The sequence below is a fragment of the Nicotiana tabacum genome, chromosome 17 (genome assembly GCF_000715075.1).
Source record: "Nicotiana tabacum cultivar K326 chromosome 17, ASM71507v2, whole genome shotgun sequence".
NCBI lineage: Eukaryota > Viridiplantae > Streptophyta > Magnoliopsida > Solanales > Solanaceae > Nicotiana > Nicotiana tabacum.
This window is the reverse complement of record NC_134096.1, coordinates 124080768-124099466: the sequence shown is the minus strand read 5'-3', so window position 1 is coordinate 124099466 and position 18699 is coordinate 124080768. Positions and strand designations below refer to the sequence as shown.

The 18699-nt window shown below is 39.6% G+C and overlaps 2 protein-coding genes across 2 annotated transcripts; one reads left to right on the top strand and one right to left on the bottom strand.

Annotated features, from left to right (window-relative positions):
* Nucleotides 1-1823: 1823 nt before the first annotated feature.
* LOC107831180 (heat stress transcription factor A-4c-like) lies at nt 1824-3581 on the top strand (the record flags this gene model as incomplete). The annotated part of the gene is given in 2 exon segments (NM_001326253.1): nt 1824-2309; nt 2401-3581. Coding segments are annotated over 2 exon segments (1227 nt in total). The 3' UTR covers nt 3412-3581.
* Nucleotides 3582-10768: 7187 nt separating this feature from the next.
* LOC107831169 (uncharacterized) lies at nt 10769-12075 on the bottom strand. The gene is made up of 2 exons (XM_016658906.2): nt 11471-12075; nt 10769-11150 (listed from the first exon to the last, which is right to left on the bottom strand). The coding sequence occupies exons 1-2, from the start codon at nt 12073-12075 to the stop codon at nt 10769-10771; spliced, it is 987 nt and encodes a 328-aa protein (XP_016514392.2).
* Between the last annotated feature and the right edge of the window lie 6624 nt (nt 12076-18699).

The following is an 18699-nucleotide window of genomic DNA, read 5'->3' as shown; positions in this document are numbered from 1 at the left end:
TGAAAAATTGAAATGTTTGTATTTTTAAGTATTATAAATTTACCTTGTATTCTTAAAATTTATAAAAGAATCCCAATAGATTATTAAACCTAGATTACACCTACAACTATCTTCTTTCCCCTTCCAAATAGATTGATATTAACATCAAGTAGTCGTAATTGATTGTAACTATGCTTTCTTTATTGGCTTTCCTTTGCCCATTCACCATGTAATTGAGTGGCCTTAGACTATATTTTGACATCCACGGTTAAAATTTACAATTTATATTTTTACTTGAAATAGTCACTGCAACTTCTATTAGAGATTGCTCGTGCAATTAAACAATCATTATGTTTGATTGTTTGTTTCAAGTAGGATAATCAAGTATGGGTAGTTTTGATTTTTTTTTAATTTGTTTTTATAAATTGTGGGGTATAAATTATGTTTCATAGTTTTGAAAAAAAATACATCTAAATATGTTACAAAAATTATAACAACTTCATCTTCAAGTCAAAAGTTTTGTAAAATTCCAAATTAGAAAAAAGAAAACTTGAAATTATGTCCAAACGCCAATTTACTAATTTTAAAGCTTTTCATTTAAAATATGCAATAGATATTTTGTGTCTATAACATTATATCATTATGGGAAAACAAAAATATAAAAACTAAATTATTTTTAACTTGAAAAAATATGAATTCTTTTGCATAGATTAGAAAAGAAAATAAATTTTATAAAGTGAGATGGAGAGAATAATAATAAAGTAATTCAACATCCACGACCTTCCAAATCAACTCATGATATTGATGTTTCTTGTTTGATCATCTACTTAATTCCTAAAAAAAATTTTATCTCTACCAAATTATTCTTCTTTTGCGAAAGCAATTGTTGATTAAATAATTCTGAATTATTCGTTCATCATTCCAGTTTTCGAGAGATATATTATTTTTCAAAAAAATAAATAAATTAAGTGTAGTGAACGATGAGTAAATTAGGAGGGTGGGGTAAAAGAAGTTTTTGAGTATTTACTTTGGGGTCATTATTGTTTCACTAAACCCTAGAAAACCCACACGAATTCCAACCTTTGTAACCCAGAACCTTGATGTTATAAATTCCTCACATTTCCCAATATCCCCAAATCCTCAAAGTACCAACGAACCAACCGTTTTAGGAGTAGTATTTATTATTGGAAGAAGAAGAAGCCTATAATTTTTCTCAGGTAAAATATCAAACAACTAATGAGCAGGATTTTGTTTTGCTTATCTGATTATTTAATTCATGTTGGGTCTATGTGTTTGTCTATAATTCGATGCTTTTGCGTGAAGTTTGGGACACCCAATGACTTTTTTAACGACTTTGATGTAATGGGTTTGGAAATTTATCTGATGGCTTTATTGGACTTCTCTTTGTTTTTAATTTGTCTTTTCTAAATTTTGATTGTTATTTGGTGTGAACGCTGGAAAAAAATTGGCCTTTTGATTGTGATTCCTTGGAGGACACACATCACATTGTGGCTTTCAAATTGGAAAAAAAGGGCTGTTTTTTGCAATTTTTTGATCTCTGGAAAATTTTGGGTGGCTGCAAATAATTGCAAAGGTGTTGGCTTTGGTGGGTTACGGGGTTGCAAAGGAGTTGAGTTTCTAGAAATGTGAGGTTTATGTTTCTGCTTATCTTAGGTTTGACTTGTCAAGGTTTAGGTTGACATAAGGAGTTCTGGGTATTTGGTTTTGGGGTTAATAGTTTCTGGAATGTCTGAGAATATTTGATTTTTTTCTCTTTTGTTAATCATTCATCGAAGTTTCTTTTAGTTGACAATAGAAAGAAAGATATTTGGGAAGGTTGAATTCTTGTCACCTGGAAACTCAGATATATAAGATAAGAATCTCCATTCACAATTGAGCAAGTTGTCTGTGTATGGGTTTCTGGAAACTGGCACAGGCTTGTAAATTGGTGGAAATGTGAAATTGCAACAAATTTGTGTGATCAGGAGAGAGTTGCTTCAACTTGATTGTATTGAAGGTTATCAAGCTCATAATAAGAATTTCTGCTCTCATTAGATGCTCTGCTTCGGCGTTTTAGTTTAGGGGTTGTGATTTTCGTTTTGTTTAAACCTATCATGGATGAAGCTACGTGCAGCACGAATGCGCTGCCTCCTTTTCTTACAAAGACATATGAAATGGTGGATGATCCATCCTCTGATGCCATCGTTTCCTGGAGTTCGAGTAATAAAAGCTTCGTTGTGTGGAATCCTCCAGATTTTGCAAGGGATTTGTTGCCTAGATACTTCAAGCACAATAACTTTTCCAGCTTCATCAGACAGCTAAACACTTATGTAAGTGTGTTGGTTCCACTCACACTTTGTGTTTCTCATTTTTATCTTCTTTGTTGGTATTCACATGCCTTTGGTCTCTCTTGTGCACCAGGGATTCAGGAAAGTTGACCCTGAAAAATGGGAATTCGCTAATGAAGATAATTTTTTTAGAGGTCAGCCACACCTTTTGAAGAATATCCATAGACGTAAACCGGTTCATAGTCATTCTGCACAGAATCTTCATGGCCTGTCATCTCCATTAACTGAATCCGAAAGACAAGGGTATAAGGAAGATATTCAAAAGCTGAAGCATGAGAATGAGTCACTTCACTTGGACCTACAAAGACATCAGCAGGATCGCCAAGGACTTGAATTGCAAATGCAGGTTTTCACTGAACGTGTTCAACACGTGGAACATCGTCAAAAGACCATGCTCTCTGCTTTAGCTCGAATGTTAGATAAACCAGTAACAGATTTGAGTCGCATGCCACAACTTCAAGTGAATGACAGAAAAAGAAGGTTGCCAGGAAACAGCTGCCTTTATAACGAAACTGACCTGGAAGATACTCGAGCGATTTCATCAAGGGCTTTGACTTGGGAAAACATGAATCCATCCTCTCTTCTTACAATCAACGCAGAACTGTTAAATCAGTTGGACTCTTCTTTGACCTTTTGGGAGAATGTGCTACAAGATGTTGATCAAGCTTGGATACAGCAGAATTGTTCATTAGAGTTGGATGAATCTACAAGTTGTGCAGATAGCCCTGCTATATCTTACACACAACTAAATGTTGATGTTGGGCCTAAGGCTTCTGATATTGACATGAATTCTGAGCCTAATGCAAACACTAACCCTGAGGTTGCGGCACCAGAAGACCAAGCAGCAGTGGCAGGTACAACTACCAATGTCCCAACAGGGGTAAATGATATATTTTGGGAACAATTCCTAACTGAGAATCCTGGTTCAGTTGATGCATCTGAAGTACAGTCTGAAAGGAAAGATATTGGCAACAAAAAGAATGAAAGCAAACCAGTAGACAGTGGAAAATTTTGGTGGAACATGAAGAGTGTAAATAGCCTGGCAGAACAGTTGGGACATCTTACTCCAGCAGAGAAAACATAATTTGGTAGGTTATATGATAAATGTTTTATTCATGGTGTTTGCCTTCTGGCTTGTTGTATATCTCGAGTACAAGCTGCTTTATCAGGGGTAGATAAACGTGTCGATATATAAGTTGTTTTTGTACTTTGCTGTGTGCATTGCATAATATGAGGGAAATAGGGAGCTTCTGAAAATTCTCTAGCAGGACTTCCTTGTTTTATGTTGCTTATGTTCTTATTAGCCTTGCTCATTGTACTTCCTTTTGGAAATAGTAATATCTCTTTGTATTATTTGTTGTAATTCCCTACATGTTTGCTGAGTATGCCAATTCAAAGTTTCCTTATATATTAAGCTACTTTGAAAGTTTTGAATCCAAACAATTTGTTCTCCAATTTTTGTATGCCGCTGAATGCATAAGCACTCCAAATCACAACAATTACTAAATGCAGGGTTCTGTTTTGCCGTTTTCATGGTAAATGTATACTCTTAAATTATAATTCTGTTTAGAGATGTAAAAGAATTTCGTTTCTGTTGTCAAAGTCACCTGGTTATACAATTATGAAGCTGCTTCTCAAAGGCACTAGCAGTTTCTCCTGGAATCAGGAAAAATGTGATGCTGTTTGGAAAAGACAGTTTAATGCTATATTATATACATAAACCGGGATGGCTTTGAACTGTGATCGGCTATGGTGTGTGGAGAATACACACTCCTATGACCAGCCTCATTGAACATTAAGGCCATTAACAGTTTCTCGCTTATATGTATTTGTTACAGTGCTAGCATCTTTGACAAATTAGAGACTTTTTTAGACCTAAAGTAGCCTATAAAGTAATGAGTTCTAATCGTTGTCGGTGTCATCAAAGCTATTACTCGAAAAGACTGGAACATGATTCGTAGGTGTAGAGGGGTACTGAAGGATGGAAAGAGTGCAAATCGTGATCTTCAAAGTTCTTTTGGTGACTAATGTGCTGGATATATAAGCTTTTATGGTAAATAGGTGCACATGGCTTATCTGAAGTTGTGGAAAGGTATATAGAGGCATTCAGCTCTTTGCAGATGAAGCTGCATGAGCTAAACCTCGGAGATGCTAAGGCATCAAATTTATTTTACGTGGGGTTGTTGTTACGGTTGATGTCAAATTGTTTATGTTTGACCAAAAAATGTAGAATCTATATGATAATGGGTTAAACCTAGTTAATAATAATATTTCTAGATACGAGTTCCAAAAACGTGACTAATGTCAAACAGATCTGGTGGTAGATTGATAGCAGCGTGCAATAACTATTCCAAAAAGTATGAGCAATAATGTAGCATTTAATAGCATAAATAACAATAAATGACATTTAAGTAAATAGGAGAAGTGATTTACCCAATAAATAATGAACTAGATGGTTGTTTCTTCTGACAACGATGAGTGACAGACAAATCCTAGAATGTTCGAATTATTCTCGGATCTAATGGAAAAGTATGGAATAATATGAACGAGAATCTTGATGAAAATGTAGCGTTTGTATCGTAGTAAGAAAGAGAATATCTTTTGTCAAAAGTCTATTCTTATCAAATGAATGTCACATACCCCATATCATTGTCTCTTTTTCTATTTATATAAGACATTTTCCTAATAAACCCTAATAGTACAAGTGCAGAGAATATCCACTAGAATATTCTCTTTAATATCCTATTTTGAAAACTAGTCGTTACGACTTCATCAACGGTGCTCGACCTCGACCATTGTTGACATCTTGACCGCGAATCTCTCTACTTCCTAGTCGACCTCAACCGACGACGACTCGAGGACTCTTTCTTTAGTGTTATCTTATCTTAAATATTCTAGGGCAGATTTTGACCCATACAAATAGTCCCTCCGCTTATTGAGGCCGACCTCAGGCGGGCTTGATGAGCGGATTCTGTTTACTGCGGTCGAAACGATTGGACGAGCTGACCGGGTCATGATGATTGGAGCGAGCTAGTAGCGTGGCCCTTTGTGAACCGCAAACTCTGGAGTTGTGCGGTCCATGAATCAGCGTGACATCATGCGTCATTATGACGTATTTTTTCGATGGGTTGCTTTGTTTCGCGTGCGTCTTTTGATTGAATCTGCCGCTTCGGTTACGGTGCCAGGTAATGATGAATTAATTTCTCGGTTGCAATGCTTGAATTTCTATAAATAGGGGTGTGTGAGTATAATTTCAACCTTTACGAAATCCTTGCACCAAACTCTTTACCTTCTTCTTCCTCCTCCATTGTTGTGCATCTTTTCTTTATGTTCCAACGATCCCCATCGTTTTTAATTCTCCGTTGTTTGATACCTTCCTTTCTTTTGTTGAAATATGTCTAGCGTACCTTCTAAGCCCGGCGAGGGAAGTGACCCGGTCCCTCTGGCGATTTTTCTTCCTCCTCATGCAGAGAACGTTCCCACAGCCGCAGAGGACGGAAGCTTCCTGTCTGTGGAACAGATAGTTCCTCACAATCCCGATGTCAGGTCTGATTTCTCGAAACTGCCTGAAGCCGAACCCGGAACCTTTAAATCGGTGATGGAGGAAGCTGATTTGTTAGAGCTTAAGGCGAAGTACGACCTTCCTGACCGCGTCGAATTGATCCCTGCCGGGTGGGATATGGTGCAGCACCACCGTCCTGGGTATTGTGCATTCTACACCAACCCCTTTCACGTCGGCTACACTTTTCCTCTCCTCCCGCCAGTGGAGGAATTCTGTCGCTTCTACGGCGTTTGCCCGGCTCAGTTCGTGCCATACGTTTACAAGCTCATAAGGATGCTCACCAAGTTCACCGAGTTGGCCGGTGTCGAGATCACACTTCGACATCTGATGCACCTGTTCGCCCCCAGCTTTTATAGGGGACGATGCTGAATCTCCGCCAACGAGGAGGCAAATACCTGGTGGTGAAGATGGATGATAAGGCTAACCGCCAGTTTACGCTCAACGTTTTCTTCGTTAGAAATGAGGACGTGGTAGCCAACATCAACGACCTCCCTAAAGCTTGGAATTTCACTCGTAAGCGCCTCACTCCCTCGCACGTTGGTACTTGGTTTATTTTGCTTAGTTGTGGATTCTGACCCCTCGTCCTTTTCTTATGCAGCCAAGACCTCGCCTCCTCCTTTGGTCGAGGACATTTCTGGTTGGGTCGGTCAGCTCCTCCCTCACATCGTGGGAATTCGTGAGTGGCCGGGCTTCTTCAAGAGGTTTGGGCCGGCTCCCCCCTCGACTGGTAAGTTAGTCTTGTCTTTGTCTTGTTGGTTATTTCTCTTTTGTGGTTGTTTTGGCCAACTCTCTTATCCTTTTGTGCCTGCCTTAATTTCAGCTAGGCGGTCCTTGAGGAGGTCGAGAGCTCCCGCACCTGCATTCCGTAATAGGAAAGCTTTCGCCTCTTCGGCTCCTGCCCCTTCTACGACCGCGGCTGATTCTGGTCACTCCTTGGTCCCGCCTGCTGCTAATCCGCATCAACTCCTTCTTTATCTGTGGAGACTTCGGCAGCGAAAGCTTCGGCTTCTCCCCTGTATCGTCTCATAGACGAGGAAGATGATTCGTTGCCAGGTGATGGGGACCTGATGCCCCGTAAGAGGATTTCGGTGGATGTGGGCGACGGAGTTGCCCGGGCCGCCGACTCGGTGATAGATGACTTCACGCTTCGTGAGACATCAATTATTTTCATCGAAGACGATGTCGGACCGGCGTCTGAGTTTTCGTCGGCCTCCACCGACGAGGGCGTATCTCTCCCTTTTGCGATAACGGAAGCCGAAGGGTCGGCCACTAGGGTTTCTGACACTTCGCGGCAAGAGCGGCCGTCGACTTCGTAGCCGGCCGATAATACTTCTTCGCCGGCCAATGGGAGAGGCAAAGGCGTTGCCGAATATGGCTATGAGACAGGTTCAGACATTGATGCTGCAGAACTGAGGATGATGGATGAAGGGTTTACCCAGCTCGAGGTGAGGCTGGAGGGATCTACGCGGACCATTGCGATCCCTATGGATCGTCATCTATTGAAGAATATGGAGAACGTAGTTCCTGTCCTCGGACCTCTTTGCTCCGACGTGGAAGGCGAAACCCTCATAGAGCTGGACGATGTTACCTTGTCCAGGAGCATAGCCGGCCTTGCTCTCAGGGTGAGTATTTAGGGCTTCGTTTTTCTATCTGTTATGTTTTTTTGTTTAGTGCTTTGCCTTTGTTAGCGGGGGCGTTCTCATTTTTGCTTTCCTTCTTTTTCTTTCTTTTTATGACTGCAGACCATGATCTTGGAGATTGAAAGCACCCGAAGGGAGGAGAAGCATAAGGCAATATATACGATGTTGCAACGCAAATATTTTGAGTACCGCGGCAAGTACCGGGAGTTTCATAGGCGGTTTGGTGAGGAAGGCAATTTGCAGGCCTATCGTGATGAATTGAAGGAGAAATATGATGAGCTGGTGAGAGTCATCGAGAAGTGCAGTTTCCCTTGAAGGGACGTTGAGAAGTAAGGAGGAAAAGCTCGAAGTCAGCAGAGCCGTAGAGGCCCAATATGGCGACCTCCAGACACAAGTGATCGAGCTGCGCAGGCAATTGAAAGCGTCCCGCCTACAGATGGAGGTCCTTCATGGCGAAGTCGCTGAGAAATAAAGCGAGCTTGAGAAGGCAGAGTCTTCCCGTTTGGAGGATCAGAGAAAATCAGAGATGTTAGAGTTGGAAAATAGGACTCTCCGGGCCGAGTGGGAGATTGACCAATCTACAGCGAAGGCAAAAGAAGATAGATTGGAGGAGAGGATTGGAGAGATGGAAAAAGACAACTCCCTCCTCCAGGACCGGTGGCCGCCTTAGAGGCTGAAAAGGTTCAACTGACTGTGCAATCGTCTTCCTCTCGCACTTCAAATTTCCCAAATGTTCCCTGGGACTTGTACGAGGAATGGGTTCATGCTGAAGCTCAGTTGGATGTGTTTCGAGATTTGTATAAGGTGGGGTCTGTTTCTGTGGCCGCCCTTGATGATGTTCGTGTTAAGGCCCGCGAGGCTCGGGTCGCTTGTGGATATGATCCCGCCACGCCTGAGGCTGGTGACGATGAGGTGGATGGGGGCGTGGACCATCTTAAAGAGGTCCTGGTATGATGTTGCATACCCTGAGGGAGATGGTGATGATGAAGAGGAAGAGGAAGGTCGAGACGGCCCAGGTGGTCAGGGCGATGGTGCTGAAGATCACGATGGCGGCGACCAATAGTTTTTCTCCTTCTTTCTTTATTTAGTTGTAAGCTTGTGTATTTTTGTAGGCGTCTTCACGAGCCTTTGTAAAAAATGTTTAAGTATGAAATGGAATGCCCATATTGTTTTCTGCATCTGTTTCCTTTTCTGTGGTTAGTTTTTTCTATACTTATGTGTTTTTTGCTTGTGTTTCTTGTTTGAGAGAGGTCGAACATATTTGAATTTAGTCGTGGCCGAGTGACGATAGATGTTAGTTCGAGCGAGGTCGAATGCATCCTGAGTTTAGTTATGGCCGAGGGCCGATAGGTGGTAGTACGAGCGAGGTCGAACGTGACCTAAATTTAATTGTGGCTGAGGCCGGTAGGTGTTAGTTTGAGCGAGGTCGAACATAACCTAACTTTAATTATGGCCGAGGGCCGGTAGGTATTAGTTCGAGCGAGGTCGAACATAACCTAACTTTAATTATGGCCGAGGGCCGGTAGGTGTTAGCTCGAGCGAGGTCGAACATAACCTGAATTAATTATGGCCAAGGGCCGGTAGGTGTCAGTTCGAGCGAGGTCGAACATAACCTAATTTTGAGAGAAATGCACTGGTAAGTGTAAAGTTTATTGCCTTGAAATTATTGCATTTGTTACATACTTGGAGAAATTTACAGACTTTGGGTGTTGGCTAGCGTTCCAGCCCCAGTTTCGGTCAACCTAGTCCCTTCATTGGTCGATCTGAAGAGTGGTGAGAGGTCGAGCAATGAAATAGAAATCAGGGCCTTGCCTTTGCGTACTTCGATTTGGAGTGTTCCCTTCGTCGCCTCATTAAAAACCTCCTTGAGAAAACCCAATTGGGACAAAACTAGTGAGGGAAAAAAGAGTACGACTTGGGGGGCACTCTTTCCTTTAGAAGTTGAAGTAGCTCTCAAAACGGGTCAGCCTAGCCCAAGCCTCGTGGGCTTTTAAATTTGGTGGGCTAGGACGGGCTGGCCGGCCATATGAATGAGCCTTAAAATGGCCAGCCCAACCCAGCCTTAATAGGGCCGCGGGCTAGGGCGGGCCGACCCTTCAAATATTTTTAGAAAAAAAAATTTCTTTAAATTCTTAAATATTTTTTCGTGATGTAGTCGATTAATCATATATAAACAACTTTTGTTTTCGGACCCCGATGCATTGGACGCGCCATCGGTGTATAGGACCCAGAGGTCTTGTGTTTGGAAGGAGGTTCGGAGGGCTTCCCTTTCGACTGCAGGCATTATTTTTGCACTAAAGTCGGCGACGAAGTTAGCGAGCACTTGTGACTTTATCACCGTTCGCGGCTGGTATGTGATATCGTGCTCGCTGAGCTCAATGGCCCATTTGGCCAGCCTCCCAGACAGCTCGGGTTTATGCAAAATGCTTCTCAGGGGGGAAGTCGTGATGACCGAGATGAGGTGGCACTAGAAATATGGTCTAAGCTTCCGTGAAGCTACGACTAAGGCCAAAGCTAGTTTCTCGAGGTACGGTTAGCTCTTCTCGGCATCGACTAATGTTTTGCTAATGTAATAGATGGGAGATTGGCGTACCTTTATTTTCTCAAATTAGGACAGCGCTCACCGCTACCTCGGATACAACTAGATAAACGAGGAGACATTCCCCCGGCTCGGGTTTTGAAAGCAAGGGCGGCGACGACAAGTATAACTTTAGTTCCCTCAGGGCCTGGACGCACTCCGAAGTCCATTAGAGGCCGTTATCTTTTTTGAGCATGCCAAAGAATTTATGGCATCTATCCAGCAACCGCGAGTTGAACCTTGATAGGGCGACGATGCAGCCAGTCAATCTTTGGACCTGCTTTTTGGCAGTCAAGAGTCCGGGTATCCCCTCGATGTCTTTAATTTGGTCAGGGTTGACCTCGATTCCTCGCTGTGATACGAGGAACCCTAGAAATATTCCTAAGGCTATGCTGAACGCACACTTCTCCGGGTTCAGTTTCATTCCGTACTATCTGAGTATGTCGAAAGTCTCTTTCATATGATCGATGTGATATTCTCCTCTTTTCAGTTTGACCAGCATGTCATCAATATATACTTCCATTATCTTGCCGAGCTGATCCTTGAACATTTTCGTCACCAACCTTTGATAGGTCATCCCTGCATTCTTTAGTCCAAAGGGCATGACCCTGTAACAATACATTCCTTGGTGGGTGATGAATATGGTTTTCTCCTGCTCTTCCTATTCCATGAGGATCTGATTGTAGCCTGAGTAAGCGTCCAAGAAACTTAGTAGCTCATGTCCGGCTGTTGCATCAATGAGTTGGTCGATGTGAGGCAGCGAGAATGAATCCTTCGGGCAAGCTTTGTTCAAGTCTGTGAAGTCTGCACACATCCTCCATTTCCCATTCTTCTTTTTGACCATTACCACGTTGGCGACCCATTTGGGGTACTTTGATTCCCTTATGGAACCATTTTCTAACATTTTTTCCACTTCATCACGCACTGCATCATTGATTGCTGAGTTGAATTTACGCCTGACCTGCTTCACCTGAGGGTGGTAGGGGTCGACGTTTAATTTATGCGTGGTGATCTCCTTTGGGATGCCCGACATATATGTATGGCTGAAAGCAAACAAATCCACATTAGTTTTTAAGAATTAACTGAATTTACCTGGATCCGGGAGCTTGCAACCGATATATGCCTTTTTGTTGTGGTCGTTGGAGTCTATTTGAACGGGGTCGAGGTCTTCTATAGTCGATCCTGCGGCTTCGGCTACGTCAGGATCTTTGATACCTTCTCTGACCTCGTCGTGCCCCGACCTCGACCCTCCTGATTGCTATGCCTCTTTTTCTTTGTCCTTCTTGTGCTGGGAGGTCGTGCTGTCTAAAGCAATGCGGTAGCATTCCCGGGATGTACGCTGCTCTCCTCGTATGCTGAATACCCCAATGGAGTTGGAAATTTGATGACTTGGTATAAGCTGGAGGGGACAACCTTCATGGGGTGTATCCTGGTGTTGTACGCATTGTCTTGGTTCATGATGTGGAATGTTGTTTCTAGAGTTACGTCGCCGGATAAAATGGGGAGAGTAATTTCTCCGGATGTCCATTCAACTGCATTGTTAAAACCAGTTAGTGTGATGCAGTGCGACACTATCCTATCCTCGAGTTTCATTTTGGTAAGTACTCGGGGATGGATGATGCACGCGCCACTTCCGTCATCAATCATAATACATTTAACATTAGTATCCAAAGTTTGCAGAGTAATAACGAGAGTGTCATGATTAGGGAAGACCAAACCGTCGGCATCTGACTTGTCGAAGATGATACTTTTTTCGAGTTTGTCGTACCGTTCACGGGTGATGGATCGCTTAAGTTTGTGTGTAGTGGTGAACTTCACGTTGTTGATAGAGGTGTCGTCTTTGATGATCATACTGATGGTACGGGCTGGTGATGGTGGTTTAGGTGGCCCTTGATGTTCGCGCCCTCTGGAAAAATTAGTTCTTCCCTTGTCGCTTAGCAGCTCTTTAAGATGTCTTTCACGTAGCATATTCACAACCTCCTACCTTAGGGCGATGCATTCTTCTATTTTGTGCCCTCGTTCTTGGTGGAACTCGTAGAGGGCGTCGGACTTTCTGGTATTAGGGTCTGATCTCATCTTCGGCAGCTACTTCACTTTTGGTCTGAGCTTCTCCAGGGCGCAGACTATCTCTGTAGGTGACAAACAAATTGTGAGTAGAAAGTAGGGGGCATATCTCGGTCGTTTTGATGAGTTACCGTCCTGGGTCTGGATGGATATCTTCGTAGCGAGGAGAGTGGGCGGTGGCCGTCCTAATGTATGATTAGTGTTATTCCCTGTTAGGTCGTGGGATCGGATGATCTCTTCTGGCATTGTCTCTTCGATCCTTTCTTGACTCTGCTTGTACTAAGGTTAACTGGTGGGTTGGTCCGTTGAGGTAGTCCTCATCTGCACGGACTTCGACACAATAAGCATTGTGGATCTCATCCCAAGTGGTTGGGGGATACTTCATCAATCGGCTTAACAGTTTCCTTGTTGCTCTTGAACCATCCATGCTCAACCCGTTCTGAAAGGCTGCGACTGCCATCCTTCAGACACGTTTGGCAAAGCCATCCTTACTCGGTTGAACCGGGTGAGGAAGTCCCTCAATCCCTCTCCCAGATATTGTTTGACGGCAAATATGTCGTTCACTTTGGCCTCGGCCTTTTTGGCTCCCGCGTGGGTTGTTACGAACTTGTCGGCCATTTCTTCAACTATAGAGCGTGCTGGTAGCTGCGAATACCATGTTAATGCTCCTCCAGTGAGGGTTTCACCGAACTTTTTTAGCAAAATGGAAGACACATGTTCCTTGGCGAGGTCGTTGCCTTTTACGGCGGTGACGTAACGAGTCACATGATCTTCGGGGTCAGTTGTGTTGTCATATATCCTGAGATAGGGCGGCATTTTAAAGGTTTTTGGTATAGCATGTGGGGTTGCATCATCACTATACGGATGTTCAACGAACCAGCCAACGTCTATCTTTGGCAACAACTTGGGGGCACCCGGTATTTTATCGACCCTTTCTTGATGTTGTTTCATTTGATCTCGGAGTGCCTTGTTCTCAATCTTCATTTCCTCTATCCTTTTCAAAATGGCTGCGAGGGCATTGTTACCTGCACTATTAATGACATTGTGAGTAATACCTGTCGTCGAAGGAAGAGGGAGTTGGTTGCACTATTTGTCTGTTGGTTGTATAGTGCAAGTCCTTGCGTTTTCTGTAGTCGCGTCTCGGGCCGGGCTTGTTGAAGACGATGGTTAGCGTGTTAGTTAGCCATGCTTCGAGGAGCTTTTTTACAACTGGGGGCGTCTCCTCCCCCATAGATGTGGACGCTCCCTTACCAAGAGATTTGTAATGCTGCAGTGAGGAGGAGACGACCCATCTCTCCTGGGGGAGGCATTGGGTGTTGCGTCTTCGTCTGCCGTTTCACAGCTTTCGTTGATGACGTTCATGAGGTTAGTTGGGAGGTCACTTATTATTCTCATCCTTTCTTCTCGGTTACCTGCCATGTTGGGATTTGTACGTACAAAGAAAGGAGATCTTAATTTTTTATTTTTATTTTTTTACGTTAGTGACCCGTGTTGGCTGTAGATTTAGAAGAAACTAAAAGCATAACTAAGAAATCCCCACATACGGCATCAAATAGTTTGACCAAAAAATATAGCTTTTGGTTCAAATAATTAATTCTATGTGATAATGGGTTAAACCTAGTTAATAATAATATTTCTAGATACGAGTTCCGAAAACGTGACTAATGTCAAACAGATCTGGTGGTAGATTGATAGCAGTGTGCAATAACTATTCCAAAAAGTATGAGCAATAATGTAGCACTTAATAGCAATAAATGACAATAAATAACATTTAAGTAAATAGGAGAAGTGACTCACCTAATAAAGGATGAACTAGATGGTTGTTCCTTCTGACAACGATGAGTGACAAAAAAATCCTAGAATGTTCGAATTATTCTCGGATCTGATGGAAAAGTATGGAATAATATGAACGAGAATCTTGATGAAAAGGTAGTGTTTGTATCCTAGTATGAGAGAGAGAAAATCTTTGGTCATCTTGTATGATGTGGAATTTCTTGTTTTCTTGCCAATTCAAAGTTTCCTTATATATTAAGCTACTTTGAAAGTTTTGAATCCAAACAATTTGTTCTCCAATTTTTGTATGCCGCTGAATGCATAAGCACTCCAAATCACAACAATTACTAAATGCAGGGTTCTGTTTTGCCGTTTTCATGGTAAATGTATACTCTTAAATTATAATTCTGTTTAGAGATGTAAAAGAATTTCGTTTCTGTTGTCAAAGTCACCTGGTTATACAATTATGAAGCTGCTTCTCAAAGGCACTAGCGGTTTCTCCTGGAATCAGGAAAAATGTGATGCTGTTTGGAAAAGACAGTTTAATGCTATATTTTTCTATTATATAGAAAAGCCAAGTGTGGTCGACTAATGGCATAACTGTAATTTGAGCTCAAGGGTAAAATTATAATTTCAACTAACAACTCAACACAATTCTAAATGCAGATTCTTCCAAGCCACAACAAGAATTGTTGGTTTTCTCTGGTTCTCAATTTGTCCTCTCAAATAATATATTTTTTCATTTCTCTTCATCTTCGCAGTTGGGTGTTGCAACTTTCAGGTCTGTTCTTCTCTCAATCTTTGCCCAAATCTTGTTCTTTTTTTTATTAATTTCTATTAGGGCTTTATTTTCCTATCCGATTTGCTTTTTGTAATTAGAGAGTTTGTGTGAGGTATACGAGTTTAGGGCAAAACTTGGAGTTATTTGCCGACGATAATTGTGGTCTTTTACCATATATTTGCTGCTCTTAAAGGTTGAATCTCTCGGAACAAGTAGAACAAGCATTATGATTGATTATAGAGAGGTAATATATTTTCTAGAGTATTTTTCGTTTTTAGTTCACATGCTTCTTCACTGTCTTTGTCATGACCACTTTATGGGAGATAATTGGGGTTGTTTTGCTCTAATTTTCTCAATATGATCATAAATGTGACACAATGCACAAATTCGAGACAGTTAAATTGTATAGATCCTATATTTTCTCTCAATTCTTAGGGATAAAATTATTCATATTAATTTTGTGCAGAGATGAGATCTCATAGTCAGGGATATTATATTTTTTTTCTTTGTATATTTTTTTTACGCTTCTGCTTATTCAGGGGATGCGTGTGTCCTGCTCCCTTTTTTTATTTGTTTTTGAGGAAACCTAGGGATAAAAAACAATTAGAAAATTATTGAATTTTGGTTCCAATTTTCCTTTACCGAATTCCGATGGATTAGCTTTGTAGTGAAGATCATGTCGTTGCTTTCTAAATATTGTTCTAAATACATTCTTTTAGAATAATACACTTTATTAATAGAATTAGATCATCGGTCACTGATCCACGAGAGAATTTCGATCATCTAATGGTTTTTAATTAATGAATATGTGTTTTAAAAATTATAGACAATTACTAAACTAAACGATATCTTCTGGTTCCCTTTTTGGTTTCCAGCGATAGAACATGTGTTGGGTTAACTAATGTATCTTTGGTTATGTATAAGATAATACTGTACATAATAGGAAGGTCCACTTGATTAATTATGTGGAGTTCTGAAAGATATTTTGCAATCTATTATCTATATAATCCTATGTTGATTTGCATTGTATTTTATTTCTCTGGGTGGTGGAAGCATTTAAGTTATAGTAAATAGAGTATTTTTTATTGTAATTTAAATGAGTCACTTATTTAACTGATTTCTTATAAATATGTTAAATTTAACAGAGCATTGCTAGCCGAATAATGTGATTTATCCCTTGATAGAGAAATATGCTCACATCAGGTAATTGCTTCTCCATATTTTTTCGGTAAGATCATGTGATTGATAGCGAAAAAACTTAGCTGAATATTAAAATCTTTGCATAAACATGAGTAATTCTGGATAAAGAACTTTTCCTTTTACTGCTCATATAATGCCTATTAAATTATAAAAGTTTTATTTGGCTGAAAATTCACTTCTTTTGAAAATTAATAGTTCTACTATTTTACCCTATTATGTGTTTTACAAGACTAATGACTACTGAAAACAAAAAAAAAGAATTCGAATTGTGTTAAATGTGTTGAACTTAAAAACATATCCTCTCTGATCGTCATTATTCAACTGCCTTATTTTAGAGACAAGTACAAAAACAATCATTTGATATTTTTCTCCTTTCGTATTCTTTTCTATTTCTCCCTTTGCAGAAACTTTAAAGATGCTCAAGTATCTATTTGAGAAAAAGGAAAGGAGCGGTGACACAAATAGCCTCTTAATATTAACAACAAATCTCCATAATGAACTTTATAAAACTTCTACTATGTAAAATTTCAATAATTAAATATTTTTCATGAACTCATAAGTTCATGCGAGAAGTGTTCATTTTGGGAAAGATATTTTTGTCACCATTTTTTACTTATTGAGACTGCTCTTTGATTCTTTGAAGCAAAAGTTAAGCTTCACTTTTATTGGTAATTTCTCCTCCCATCCACCAAAAGAAGAAAATTAGAAAGATGCCAATGGCCTTTTTGATAATGATCTCCTTTTCTTTTTTACTAATAATCTACTAATAATCAGTCAAGTATATTGTATTGCTATATTTGATTGATCTTAACTTTTTTGGCCAATTTTAAAGCTCTTTAGATATTCGTCTATCAATGGCAATTAAACTTGTCCATTACTTAGTTTGGAATAGTTCTATGAACTATATTCACAACTCTGTACTTCACAGAGTGTGAATGGAGCATTCACTTTCATTCCAAGTGATGAAGGTTCAATTCAGGCCAGGTTCTTGTCTTGATTAGATTGGTCACCTTTATTTTGTTATCAATTTACTCCAATTTGCTAAAGAATAAAAAATTATGCCCAAATGTTAATATGGTTTATAGCTCATAAGCTATTCATCAAGAATATGGTTATTCATGTATTATTGTCATTTTAACATATGATTGGCATGGATGCCGTTTTAGGAACATCAATGTTGGTGTTATTACCTATATATTCATGTCGTGAAATAGAGTTCCATGTAGCTAGATATTGAATCAGCACATGCTATCTTTTCCTATTCTTTCTTATTGTTCTTCACCTAACAGTTTTTCATATAATTTTCTTGGAATATACTTTATGTTTGTATTTCATATACATGTTTTATCTGAAAGTACAAATGGTGGATTGATTTACCATCTTTACATATTTGGTAGAGATTAATTCACTTGGCCACTTAGTTAGTGCTTGATAGTTTGGTTTGTTCTACTTTTAGTTCAATACATGAAACACTCGAGGATGATAGGATATGTATTTGTAAATAGAATGTGCAATTACATTCATATATATATATTCTATCTTTTAACATATATAATGTACTATGAACGTGTTGCTGTGTGACTACTTTTGATATTTTTTTTTTTTGCAGGTTAAACTACCCAAAATTTTCTTGCCATGGTTGCAGATGACTAAAGCCTCTCCTCCATCACTTAAATTGGTAATGGCAATGAACTATATATCTTGATACCTCTTTTAATTCATTCGATCTCTCAACAGACTGTTACCTATATATTTATGTTTATCTTTCTTGAAGCAATCAGTGTTGAGTGTGCCTATATTGTGTTTAGTTTTATTTATTTCATTATAAGTTTGTAGTTATCCACATGCTTCAATTGATTCTAACATGCTAGTAGAAAGAGTTCTTTTATAATGTATGTTGTCTTTATTTTTCTTTTTTTGCAAGTTATTTATTTAATTACTAATTTCAAATTAGTTTTATTTCAATCAAAACCTTGATGTGTTATGTTGTAATGATGTGTTTTTTTATTATTACATTTGTGCATGTCCAGTGTCTTGATTATAAGAAATTTAATTTATTTAGGGGTTTAATTTTATCTTTATTATACCATTTCGCTGATGGATGATTAATGCATTACTTCTTTGTCAGTTTTTCTTAAGTAATGAACTTTAAATTAAACGGCTAATAAAGAAGTTATTGCTTTAGAGGAGGCTTCTGGTGTTTTTATCGTACTATAGATTTTTAAAAATCTCCTAAAGTTATGACATTCTTACCCGGCTCAACCAGTTCAAGCAAGGCATTTATAAAGACCAAGTAACAATCAAAGCATAGAATTTGGACAAAGATGTATGAGGGAGTTGAATCACCTATTTATATGTTCTTATTTATGGTATCTTAGTCATGCAGTTATTGTAGCTACTACTAGCAGAAAATATTTTAGCAACCAAGTCATAAACAAGTAGTGTCTTTTGACCGTCATTTTGTATGATTATTTCGTGGATGTAATTTCAATGAGGGACGAGATTCATTGTTCTTGAATGCGCGTTCTGAATATATGTGTTTCAAGTAGTATGTAGTCTTTTATATTTGTTACTATTTACTAAAGATGGAATTTGTGCTTTTGTATTTTTGAAATTATGGTTGTTCTAAGGTATGTGTTCCTATTTAAGGTTTAAATAATAGATTCTCTAAAGATTAGAAACAATCCTTAAACTATATTAGCATTCTAAATGTTGGGCCCGTGCTATGCACGGGCAAGGCTCATCTAGTCTATTATATAGAAAAGCCATGATTG

Coding starts and splice junctions, on each gene's coding strand:
- LOC107831169 (XM_016658906.2), bottom strand. CDS start 12,075: ATGCTACGTGAAAGACATCTTAAAGAGCTGCTAAGCGACAAGGGAAGA. Junction 11,151..11,470: donor AAATTTCCAACTCCATTGGG/GTATTCAGCATA, acceptor GTTTGCTTTCAG/CCATACATATATGTCGGGCA.